General features: G+C 40.2%; 3 protein-coding genes across 4 annotated transcripts in view; 1 reads left to right on the top strand and 2 right to left on the bottom strand.

Annotated features, from left to right (window-relative positions):
- Window positions 1-194: 194 nt before the first annotated feature.
- On the bottom strand, window positions 195-2,985 carry LOC144643708 (E3 ubiquitin-protein ligase TRIM71-like). The gene has a single exon (XM_078503038.1). It carries the CDS (start codon window positions 2,490-2,492, stop codon window positions 279-281), a length of 2,214 nt encoding a protein of 737 aa, XP_078359164.1. The 5' UTR covers window positions 2,493-2,985; the 3' UTR covers window positions 195-278.
- A 167-nt stretch (window positions 2,986-3,152) lies between these two features.
- LOC144643722 (adrenocorticotropic hormone receptor-like) lies at window positions 3,153-4,537 on the top strand. Its single transcript, XM_078503063.1, has one exon. The coding sequence runs from the start codon at window positions 3,270-3,272 to the stop codon at window positions 4,263-4,265; it is 996 nt and encodes a 331-aa protein (XP_078359189.1). The 5' UTR covers window positions 3,153-3,269; the 3' UTR covers window positions 4,266-4,537.
- A 4,691-nt stretch (window positions 4,538-9,228) lies between these two features.
- The window catches only part of LOC144643695 (DENN domain-containing protein 5B-like), a 32,989-nt gene continuing 30,226 nt past the window's right edge, over window positions 9,229-11,991 (bottom strand). For both annotated transcript variants that reach the window (XM_078503019.1, XM_078503020.1), the window contains exons 24-27: window positions 11,816-11,882; window positions 11,446-11,582; window positions 10,977-11,005; window positions 9,229-10,373 (exon numbers count right to left, since the gene is read on the bottom strand). In XM_078503019.1, coding sequence (XP_078359145.1) covers window positions 10,193-10,373; window positions 10,977-11,005; window positions 11,446-11,582; window positions 11,816-11,882 — 414 coding nt within the window. In that variant the 3' untranslated portion in view covers window positions 9,229-10,192. The remainder of the gene's footprint in view (window positions 10,374-10,976; window positions 11,006-11,445; window positions 11,583-11,815; window positions 11,883-11,991) is intronic.

Here is an 11,991-nt window from a genome sequence, read left to right as displayed (position 1 = left end):
ACTTTTTTCACTTCAATAAGTAATACTGAGAATTCTCTACTAGTGCAGGTTATTGCAGATGTCTGAAGTCTTTTGTTATGACATGGAACCTTTAAGCTGCAGGTCCCAAGCTAATTTTTTTTAACCTCCTTGGATGACACCATCCAAAAGTATAATTCCCTGGGACTACAGCTTTATATTAAAAACGAATTGACTTTTCTTTAATTTCTCTTTATTTCATCTAACTATAGTTACTTCAAACAAACAAGGAATCACTTGCTTATAATACACATATTACCTCATTGAAAAACATGGATAGAGTGTCCTAAAATATCAATCATTAACACTTGGTTATCATTTGATACAGCAACTGCATATGGACCCACACCATTTTTGAGTTCTTCTATTTTACTAAGGAATCTTCCATCAGGTGTAAACAGCTGAAGTCTCTTGTTATGAAAGTCGCACACAATCAAATTACCATGTTTGTCAATGGCAAGCCCAAGGGGGCCAATTAACTGCCCATCGTTATCTTTCCTTCCTGGCTTATTTCCAATGTTGAATGCAAAATGTCCTTCCATACTAAACACCTTGACACAGTTAGCTTCAAAATAAGATACAAAGATCTGGTTCTGGTGACAAATAGCAAACTCAGGTGAGGTGCCACAGTCTGGAGCACTGAATGACCTCAGCAGTGCTCTCCCATCAGGGGAGAGGACTTTGATTTTCTTGTCACCTTTGTCGCACACAATTAAATGGTCATCATGGCCAACAGAAAGACTGGAGGGATTTATTAGGTGCTCATTGACTGTGCTGTTTAGGAAATTACCAGTTTCACTAAAGATGAAAATCCTGTTGGAGTCAAGAACAGTAATATTCCCAGATCTTGTGAATGCCACTGAGTTTGGTTTACTCAGTTTTTCAGTATCACTCGACTGGCCAAATTCGCTCAGGTATCGCCCATCAGAGCTAAACAACTGGATTCTTTTGTTATCACAATCAGCTACAGCAATGTTTCCAGTTTCCTTGCTTACAGCAATAGAAACAGGCCAGTCAAACTGCCCTTGTTGACTCCCAGATGTCCCAAACTCGAACACAGGATTGTAACAATGAGGTGACACCTCCACTTTCCAGGGACTGCCTGCCAGTGCCTTACCATTGACGTCAATTGCAACAGTATGCTTTCCCGCATTCTTTGGTTTGTAGGTCACCATGTATTTCCCATCTTTATAGTCTTCAATCTTCTTGGTTAACAATTCTCCTTGTGGATCTACGATGTTCACAGTCATCTGATCATCTTTGTGATAATACTGCTTACCGTCCTCATCGGAAATCGTGACTGTAAAACTGATTTCAGTATCCACATCTGTTCCTTCAAGTCCCTTTCCTTCAGCTACTGATTTTAAAGCGTCAGCATGCTTAACTACAACATGACCCTGAATTAAGCCCTGCATTGTTACTGCATAATCAACATGCTGTGGGTAATACAATTCTATTTTCTTCTGATTAAGAAATTCCTCGCCCTGTTTTGCATAGCCACGTTGAGTGTGAAGAATTTCAGTGCTCAGGTTCCTGTCTAGGATAGCATCGCCACATTTTACAAAGCTATTCAACTGAGTAACAAGCAACTGAAAGTCCTCTAGTTGTGTTGAGGAATCTCTTTGTTGTGTGTCATAAATTTCATCTAACTTGGTGTGGATGCTTGTTTCATGTTCTCGCAAAACATGAATAAGTCCTTCCACTGTTTCTGTAACTTTCTTGTGAGCAGCGACATTTTCCTCTTTGCTTCCTTCCATCAAATGAGCTTGCTTGTTTATTTTAGATTGGTAAAAAACAGCAAGTGGTTTCAGTTTGTTTATAACAGACCTCATTTGCACCTTTTCCTCGTAAGCAGCTTCATGAATGTCCATCATGGTGTGTCGCTCATGCTTCGCTTCACGGCATTTCTGGCAAATGCAGACTTGGCATTGTTGACAGTAATATTTTAACGGTTCCTTTGCATCATGGCATTTCTCTGAACACAACGCAGGTGTACTGACTGCGCCTAGGTCTTGCTGTGCTTGCAAATTCTCAATCAAAACATTGCGATGACCAAAATGACCTTTGGTGCCATTTGCGCGTTGATGTGATTCAAAGCAAGCCGCACACATAAATCTCAGGCACACAAAACAGTAGCATGTTGCCGTGTCGTTTTCTAGGCACCTACCGCACCTCTGAGCCTCTGTACCACCTCCTCTGAGCGGAAGGATATCCAACAACCGATTGAGATGAAAAGATGTTGGTAAGTCGCTCAGATTTTCAGGTATTTCCCCGAAAGTCCGACAAACCGGACACTGTATAAATTCTTCTTCTTCGTCATCAACTGGTATTTTCTTAAGACAATTCAGGCAGAATGAATGTAGGCACTGCAGAGTTTTGGGATCGTCGACTGTTCCTAAACACACAGGACATTCAACTTCTTTCTGAAGCTGTCGAAGCTGCTTGAACACATCCTGAGGTTCCTGAGCGTCCATGTTGACGGTGTAAAGAAGAAAAAAACACTGTCATGTGACTATGACGGTGGTGGTGGGGGAGGGGACGGAAGGAGGGATATTTTATCTTGTATTTTAACTTGTATATATATTGTAAATAGTTTAACCAATTTTAACCGATTTTAGCATTTATTAGGATATTTTGATTTTGTTATTTTTCTTTTACTTTAAAGTGTCCCCATTTAGTGGTTTTATTACTGCTATTTTAGTTTTTGACACTCAAATAAAGGTTTTTATTTATTATTTTATTTAGTTTGCGGCCGGGGTTTGCGGCAGCGTGACAAGCTAGGCGGCGAGGCGAGCGCGCATGGCGCCCTCGCTCGCCGTTTGAACATCGCGAACCTTGGTCGCGCTCGCTATTTTCGCGTTCGTTCCACAGGTTTTTAGAGCAAAAGAGAGACTGCTCGCAGTCTAGAAGTAGCCTAGCAAACGCGGGGAGACAAGACTGCAAAACAGTCGTTTTTTCTTCTCGTTCGAAGACCGAGCGTGTTTCGCAAAAAATACGACTGTTTTGCAGTTTACGGGGTAACCTGCGATCAGGCGTTCTTTTCTTTTCTCCCGCCGAGAAAAAAGAGAATGCCTGATCGCAGGTTATCTACGGGGAGACGTTCTTTTGGCTTGTCACACAATCTTTCTTCCCCTGTAAAGATTGCGTGACTAGGCGTAAGAACGTCCGATATCTTGAAGTGACGTCATTGTGGTTGTTATACCAACTGTTCTTTCTGCTTCCGGTTACAACATTTTAGTGCACTTTCCAATATGGCGGAGACAATATCTTCACAACTGAAGCATAGCGTTCATCCAACAGATGATCCCTTGATGGTCGATGACTCTACCTTATTTCTGAGTCTTACAATTGTCGGTTTTGCGCTAGCTCTAGTGACTACCGTGGCAAACTCTGCTTTGTTGATAACAATTTTCAGGGAAAGTCGTCAACTACTTGAAAAGCCTCCATCGTTGCTCATCACAAATCTTTGCGTATCTGATCTTGTACTTGGGTTGATAGCCGGCAACCTCGCCGCAGTAGAAGCTCTTTACCGATACCAGCAATGGCCAGTTCCTGACAAATTGGATCTAGTTGTTCGTGTGGTTCTCTGCTTGACGTTGTTTGTTAGAAGTGGAACTGTGGTGGCGCTGTCGTGCGATCGGTATATTGCTGTGGCGCACACTTTCAAATACATAACGACGATTACCAAGACCAGATTCAAGGTTTATATTGCCCTGTTGTGGATATTTGCTTCAATCCTGTGCCTTCTTCAGCTTGCAAGCATTCCGGAGAAGGTCATTATAATTATCTACGCTCATACACATGCCTCAATCCCAGCAATACTGTTAACAGTTATTTACATCAAACTTTTCGGAGCTTTGAGAAAGAGAAAACGGGAATTGATATCTGTCGGCATCATGAATAAACAAGTCTGGGACAAGCAGAGGAAGATGGTAACGACAATTCTGATAGTATTGACAATGTTTTACGCGACTGTTCTGCCTGAGTTTATTGCAATACATCTTCTGTACTTCTGTGAACCTTGTGAACAATCTTTGACGTTTAAGAAGCTGGAGATAATTTTCTTCGGGTTTCTGTTCGTGGCCTCTGCTGTGAACCCTTTTGTCTATGCTTGGAGAGAGCCGAAGTATCGTCGAGCATTTAAAACTTGCTTTCCAAAGAGAACATCGTTGCGCCCAAGTCCAGTGCAAGGCGCCAATCGTGTTGAACCGGTTAGACTGATACATCTGAATTTATTTTCACGGTAAAAAAGGGGAAACAAATAGGCTAAATTAAAAAAGAGCTTTATTTGTAAGTTACCGTTCAGTATGTAAACTAAATTAACTGTCTCGAGGGTGCCTTCTTCTAATAAGCGAAATCTAAAGAATACTGAGTACTGGCGGTGCAATGTTACAGAACATTTTCTGGTAAAAGGTAGATTTTGAAACAACATAATTTTTTGTTATCGCTGTATAGGCGTTTTGCACCTGCTCTTAGAGCAAAGTCTTCGAATGAGAAATGAGTTCTTAGAACTTCCTCTATTTGCGGGATCGGCTATTTACCGAGTTAGAGGTTGAGTTGAGTTTGAGTTGAGTTTGAGTTGAGTTTGAGTTAAGATTGAGTTAAGATTGAGTTACCGTATTTCCAGTGTCTTTTCCTTTTTTTACAATAGAAAGTTCAAAATCGAAGGTTCTCATTATATTTACTGAAATAATACTTAACATCTTACTGACAAATTTACACTATTTCGCGTTTTACGCTAAGAACAATTCAGCTCTCGTGTTTTGTTGCTTGCAAATCATTACCTTTTATCGCGGTGTTGACTACAAGCAGTCCATCATTAATTTTCTTTCAGAGATAGTTTTATTCAGGCTATTCGAGAAACGCGAGAGGAAGAAAATAGGAGAGGCTAACATAATATTTTTTCTTTTGTCTCGCGCGTCGACTAGCTATGTTCAAACCGACATTTGAATTTTGAAACCCTCTATCCACCAGCTACTAAACTATTTTTTTTAAAGGCAAATGGAGACCCGATTAGAAAAATTAGTCTTAGCTCAGGGGTTCTGGCTACAAAATTTAATTTTGTGATACGAAACTGATTTCACCATTATCCCGCAGTTTCTCTGTCTAGCCTTTCTTCGGGCTAATGCGAATTCTTTCCCACGGCAATCGCACGATCAGATCGGAATTCGTCTGAATGCCATGGTAACTCCACAATGGACAGAGAAATAATTCGCCTTTTGGAATTCTGGATATTTGGAGAACAACGTGTTTTAAGTGCGTTGAAGATCATTCTTATCATTTGTTTTGTCCATTACGGTCGATCATGGAGTCTATAAGTAGCGATTCGGATTGTGACTCTGTTGCCTCCTACGCTGATGTAGTCAAAGGGGAGTCTCTTTTTAGTTCTTCACCAGCGCGCCTTACCAACAGCTGTTGGTTTAAATTCCAAGTCGAAAGTGAAGAAGAAGCAATGCAAATTGCCTTAAAGAAATCTGCCAGTGATGCACAGGTAACTGTCCGTTTGCCGCATCGTTGGTTTTCTGATACGAGAAAAAGGAAAAGCCTATGTTTTATCTGCTTTAAAAATTTAGGGTGACGAAATATCTAATGATGACAGCCTTGAAACCACAACCCCTGGATTTAAAGAAATCAGCAAGCCACGCGTGAAGGTAAAAACCTTTCGTTTCGAAAACGTTTATTTATAATTGTTTGCGGTTGTATAGGCATGTGCATAGGATTTGTCATAAAAGAAGTTAATAACTTTGAAGGTTGACGGCTTTCAGTCTGTAAGGCCAGTTTACACGGGCGATTTTTGTCGCGCTTCCCAGTGCGCTTCCCTGAGTGCAACTGTTGTCGCACTCGAGCTTAGTGGCTTAGTAGTGGCAATTTCGTAATGTTCAAAGCTTCTGCGATATCAGGGCGATAGAATTGCCGACTGTTTACACTTGCAATTGCGCTTTCGTGCAATTTTCTTCTCGAGCTCGATCGTGACAAAAGTTGCACTGGGAAGCGCAGGAAAAAAAAAATAGAAGGCCAGGTTCGGACCATCGGAAAGATTATGGGGGGGGGGGGGGGGGTGGTGGGTTAGGACACGAAATGAGGATAACATAATTCTCTAAAATACAAGGGAACCAGTTTTCTTGCTTATTTGGTCGTAAAAAGTGATTCGCATCTTAAATTAAACACTTTTTTAGCAAATACAAATGGAAAACGGTAACTCAATCTTAACTCAATCTTAACTCAAACTCAACTCAAACTCAACTCAAACTCAACTCAACCTCTAACTCGGTCATTATCTTATCTCTCTATTTGCTTAGCTAGCTTACGTAAGTCAAATAGAATTGTCAAAATACTATTTATATTATTCGTTTTTCGGGCAGTTGTCATTTTTGTAATGACTTAAAGTTATGAAAATTGTAATTAACTATTGATAAATAAGTAATTTAAACAATCTTTGAACTTGTAAACAATGTGTTTATGTAGCGATACTGAACGTAATATATTGTATTTATTATCAATATTGTATTTTTTTCTTCTAAATTTTTGTTTTTTTATTCTTCAATAAAAAAACTTTGAGTTCCGTCTTACTCTATAAGCGAGTGAGCCAAGATCATCATTGAATACATGTTCCTTGATGATGTTTTGGTCCACTTGATATAAAAGATCCCGTATAAGGGAGCAGGGAACCTCCCGCTCAGCCATTAAGTTAAGAATTAAATCCCCACAAAATGCTCTGTTACGATAAAAAGGAATGTTGCATGCTTCGGATTTTTAAGCCAGAAAAAGAATACTGGTCTTAGAACGAATATCGGTTATTGGAGGGGAATGGCAGCCGATCACAGATCAATTATCAATAGTTACATGATAAATAAGTACAATTAATCTGTTTTCTGGTTCGAGATTTAATAGATTGTCAATAGATATGGAAAGATGGTCAAATAAAGAAACCGATTACCAGAGGCTGTTCGGGAAAATGAGCTCGCGCTTCCCCCCCCCTCCCCTCCCCCCTTTCTTATCGGGGAGGAACGAAGACCAGACGTAAGAGAGCAGCGGAAATCAAACCTATCCGCTCATGAGTTCTGGAGCGGAGAGCCCAGACATAGCTTTCCACTTCCCTCCCCCCTCCACAATATCGTGTGACACATTATCCAGATTGTGATACTGTGAAAAGTTGAAATGGAATTCCCCTAAGCGAGACTTAAACATGAAGAACACGAAGGACGTCCCCGTCAGTGCCTTACAATAAGGCCCCCTCCTTTCACTGGGACTCACTGATAAAGTAGGTTAAAGATAAAGAAAATTTTGCACTCCTAAATAAATACACATATTAAATAGCTGTAAGTTATAAACTCATAGCCCTGAAAACATGCACTTGCACATGCATATTACATTGCTCACTTTTTAAATCGATATAAACTGTATCTCTGTTGAGAAACATTTGGCAAACAATATAGCTTTTCGGTCCCAAAATGGCTTCGAGAGCATTGAGAAACGCACACCAGGTCTCCAGGCCCCACAAAATGGGCTCAGTGCTCTGTGGTAAACTTTCCCAAGGCTCTACGTTCCGCATGCAGCAAAGGGATCCTAGTAGATAACGATGGGGCTTCAGGCTTCACGGCCAAAATTTTAGTTCTCCCCCCCCCCCCCCCCATCCCCGACATTCGAGACCCTGATTGTTTGAGGAAATACGGTAAACCGCTAAAGAAGAAATTGCTTTCGATTATGCTCTCCTCTCCGAAACTATATAAAAGGGAAAGGGAGGAGGCCTCTTTCGCAGCCGTCATTTGGGTCAAGGAGGCTTTTCCTTACCACTGGACCACGCGTTGCGTGACCCCCTCTTAAATAAGTGTTTACTCTGTAGACGTATTTCCCATAATGTGGGAATTCTCACAAAACCTACTTTTTCATTTTCACGATGAAGAGATGTAAGATAATTTGCAAGCACTATACATTTGCCACACTAGGTAGTGGCTATTCGCCACTTTTGAAACGAGAAGGAATCTGGGGCGAGTCTTAACTTGCATTCACGTGTGGAATCGTTAATGGCTTCTCATCTTTTGTTCTGTCCCAGTAACGGTCCCACAAACGACTGCGAGATGAGACTCGGCGCAGATTTACGACTTAATGTCTTCTCAGGGTCGGCCAGGGTTTTTAGGTACAGTCGAACCTCGATTATCCGGACTCGTCGGGACTGGGCTAAATAGTCCGGATAATCGAGAGTCCGGATAATCGAAAACATGAATATTAATAAGCAAAAATAAAACTGAATAACTTAAATGGGAATACATTTAATTGGGTTCATTTCTGGGTAAGAATTTTCTTCGAAAACTAACCTTGTGTTTCTTAGAATTTCCTTTCAGGTGTCAATGTGAAGTTTATTATCGTGCTACGCGAGCGTTTTAGCAACACATGTTTTTGCAGGCATTTTGTCCATAATTTTTTGAAACAGGCTTATAAAATCAACCACACTTATTTCAATCGAACCTTTCTAATTGTGGAGAGAAAGAAGCGGCTTTAGAAGACAAGCAAAACACCAAGAAACATCAGAGATCTTTAAAAACCACTCGATCCACGAAGTGCCAAGCTTGCTTGGGGAACTTGGTAACCAAGCTACATGTGCTTGCATCTTGCCAGGTTACTAAGTTGCGAAGTTCGTAGCAAGAAAGATCATGCATGAAGATGTTTTTCTTGAGTGGATTTACCAGCTTTATTTGTGGAAAATGTCAGCTCTTTATTCAAACCTTGTGCCAGCGAGTTTCTACATATTAAGTGGATACATGGGAATGAATTTCGACTTAAGCTGCCAATTTAACGACACAAATAGCAAAGTGAAAGAACGTCGTAACATGTACTTTTTTCGAAGGCGGAGAGTAATGCGCTGTTTTAAACGCAATTTTCCTGACTTTTCACATAATTTCTAAATTTTTTACCTCTTAAAGTTTTTAAGATCAAAGGTCATTAATATTCATGGAAAAAACGGGACCGGAGAAAAAGTCCGGATAATCGAAAAGTCCGGATAATCGATGTCCGGATAATCGAGGTTCGACTGTATACGGTATACGCTCAAACTGGGCCTTAAGTATACTGTTTTTCCAAATTTTGGTATTTTTCATGATTTTGTAGGGAAGTTGTGGGTCTACTGGGTACAGGTTTTTCAGGTATATTGGTATATCGCTTCCCCCTGGCTGACCCTGTCTTCTAGTGATTCACACACAAAATCACGAAATGTACGTTGAACGATTTGTATTTTTATTTTGTACCGCCTTTGAAAAACACTTATCAAAATTGGATTCTCTTCAAATAAATTATCATTTTAACAAATTTACACATCAAACTGTAAAATTACGTGTTGGCGACACCGACCTATAAAGAACACTGTACGGGAACTTCAATTTCCTTTTCATGAACTATTTATTTAAATAACACTGTTTGTTGTGCTGTGCCAATTTCCTGTGTGCACTTCTTCGAAACAGTCCCTACCCTTGTCATTATATTTTGGATTGAGCCTGTGAACGAACGAGGCGTCGCAAAAATGGAATAGAAAGTTAAGAGTGCTAGTGGGAACCGACTGCGAACCTGGTTCCCAAGTTTTCTGAGTATCTCGTCATCCTTCCCCTTAAGTTCCCTCACTCTTCCCAGATTATTTTGCAGTCTGTAAGTAAAAAAACACTGAATGGCAGGTTATTCTAAGGTTTGTGGTAAGTTTCATTTTTTCCTTTAACAAATTCACAACAATTTTGTATTTTACACTAACCGCCCGTCAATATAAAAATGTCCATCACTCAAAAATAACCTCGTTCAATTTACCAATTTCCAAACATTCAATTTTAACTGAGCCAAATCTAAATAACATACAGTTATCCATTTAATTTTTTTATATACACTATTTATAAGTCAGAAAATTTGTCTTAAATTATCCTCTGCTTTTAATCTGTGTTCATTGTGTCAAACGCTCATTGATCTACACCTCATCAATGTTACGCACATCTCTTGTACCCAAAACTGCTTTAATGGAGAAGAGCTTCTCTTCGGTAAGATGTAACATACGAAGTATTTTGGCCTGAAGCCTCCTTCAAATAAATCTTGTTTTAACACACATCAGAGCTTGTTGTTTCCCATCCATAAGCCACAACGGAACCTGTCTGGATCCATAGAACACGTCGTTCGTAACTAAACCCTAGCAGCAGTTGTATTATGAGATCCCTTTTAACAGCGACGCCTCCAGTGTGATATTAAACTCCACTAAAGTCTGTAACAATTCCACCAGAAACTGCACCAGACCGCTGTCTCGGAAGAACGACGGCGTGTCGTACATGTTGGTGGTCGCTGGACACGTGGACAAGAGCTCGAACCAGTCGTGAAGTAAATGATCTCTGTGGGAGGGGAGGAACAGGAATATCATGTCAACAGAAAACAGTTAACACAAGGAAACGAGATGCAACAGTTGTTTAGTGGTAACTTGAGAATGAGAACGTTTAAAATTCTTGAGCTTGAAATGAAAGTATTGCAAAGCAGAAAACCTAAGCTGACACTTATGCTTCTACACACAAGTTATTTTTGCTTCTAAACAACTGTTTTTGCTTCTTCACACAACTGACACCTTACAGGTGAATATGGTTTAATGCTAAGTGCGTTGGATTTGGGATGTGTTGTTTGGCAAGATCACTTTACTCTTTCACCGCCAGTGTCTTTGTAGTTTCTCCACCCGGGAGTATAAATGGGTACTTGCCAATTGGTAACAAAACCTAACAAAATGCAAGGGATTAAGCACCGGTACCACGTGCTGTTTCTTTGCACTATTAAATCTTTGTGCGAAAACAACGTATCACTTCGTCTCACACTGACCGAGAGCGATTCTATGAAAGCCGAGCAAATTATTATTGAAGGCACCCCTAAAATTTGTAAGCACCGAAGAAAGAAAACAGTTTGCTGCATCGTGCGGCGTACGTGCTTTGTTACTACAAACAAAAACTTACCGTGCTCCCAGGCACACAAAGGACTGGAACTACAAAAAGAAAAGACAGGAATATCACACACGTGTAAAGTACGTAAAATCTACCACTGAGAACTTTTATTCTTCTGTGGCCTGCGTAGCAGGCGTCTGTGTAGTTTTCAGCGTGTTTAAGCTCGCGCCTTTCGCGTTTCTCCCATACGCGCGCTACAAAAACTACTCAGACGCCTGCTACACAGGCTAATTCTTCTGTCATTTCATAATGATTCTCTCTTACACGACAAATCACAGACTACCTATTTTTTCTAATAAACAGTCCGAGTTCTAAGACTGTTCATTTCTGTAATCCAATACTCGACCAGTTTCTACACGCTTCAGAGTCCTTAGAACTTGAGCCATCGTTTCATTACCCATTTGAGTTTCATTTCTCCTTACTGTAAAGACTTAGCGATGAAGTTGAACGAGAGCACTTGTAGTTACAAAACCTGACAAACCTTGCCGTCTTTGCCGATGGTGTGTGACGCATTGTTTATTCTTGTTATCACGGTGCAGAAAGTTCTTCTCGCTCTCCTCACGTGGTCTGCTTGGCTCGATTCCTCCTCCACTGACGAAAGATACTGCTGACCTTTTTCTAAAAGCAGAAAATGCGACAAAAATAAATCACTTCATAAGCTCGATACTGCAGTAAAAAAATTTACTGGACATAACAGTTTCACATTTCTTTGATTTCGGTAACTTTTTTAGATATCTTTTGCAAAGTGAAAATATCTTTCTGTTTGTACTGCGCGTGAAAGAAGTGTTAAGTTAAGTTAGCTGTTGTAGTGAACGCATGAGAATGTTCTACAGCTAAAACAAACCACTCACCTAAGATATCCCAAATGAAGAAATTATTGCGAAAAAGGCGAGACGATCTGAATCCACACTGGAATACCTACAGAGAGAAGATAATAGGTTTTGAATCCACATCTGTTCTCCAAAACTGATGTAACAAGGAGTGAAAAATGCAACGATAGAAATTTTTTGAAAAATAGGGCTGGAGA

This window comes from Oculina patagonica, chromosome 2, assembly GCF_052425735.1.
Source record: "Oculina patagonica isolate OP01 chromosome 2, crgOcupat, whole genome shotgun sequence".
Lineage (NCBI taxonomy): Eukaryota > Metazoa > Cnidaria > Anthozoa > Scleractinia > Oculinidae > Oculina > Oculina patagonica.
The sequence above is the reverse complement of the archived record's forward strand: the minus strand, read 5'-3'. Positions and strand labels throughout refer to the sequence as shown.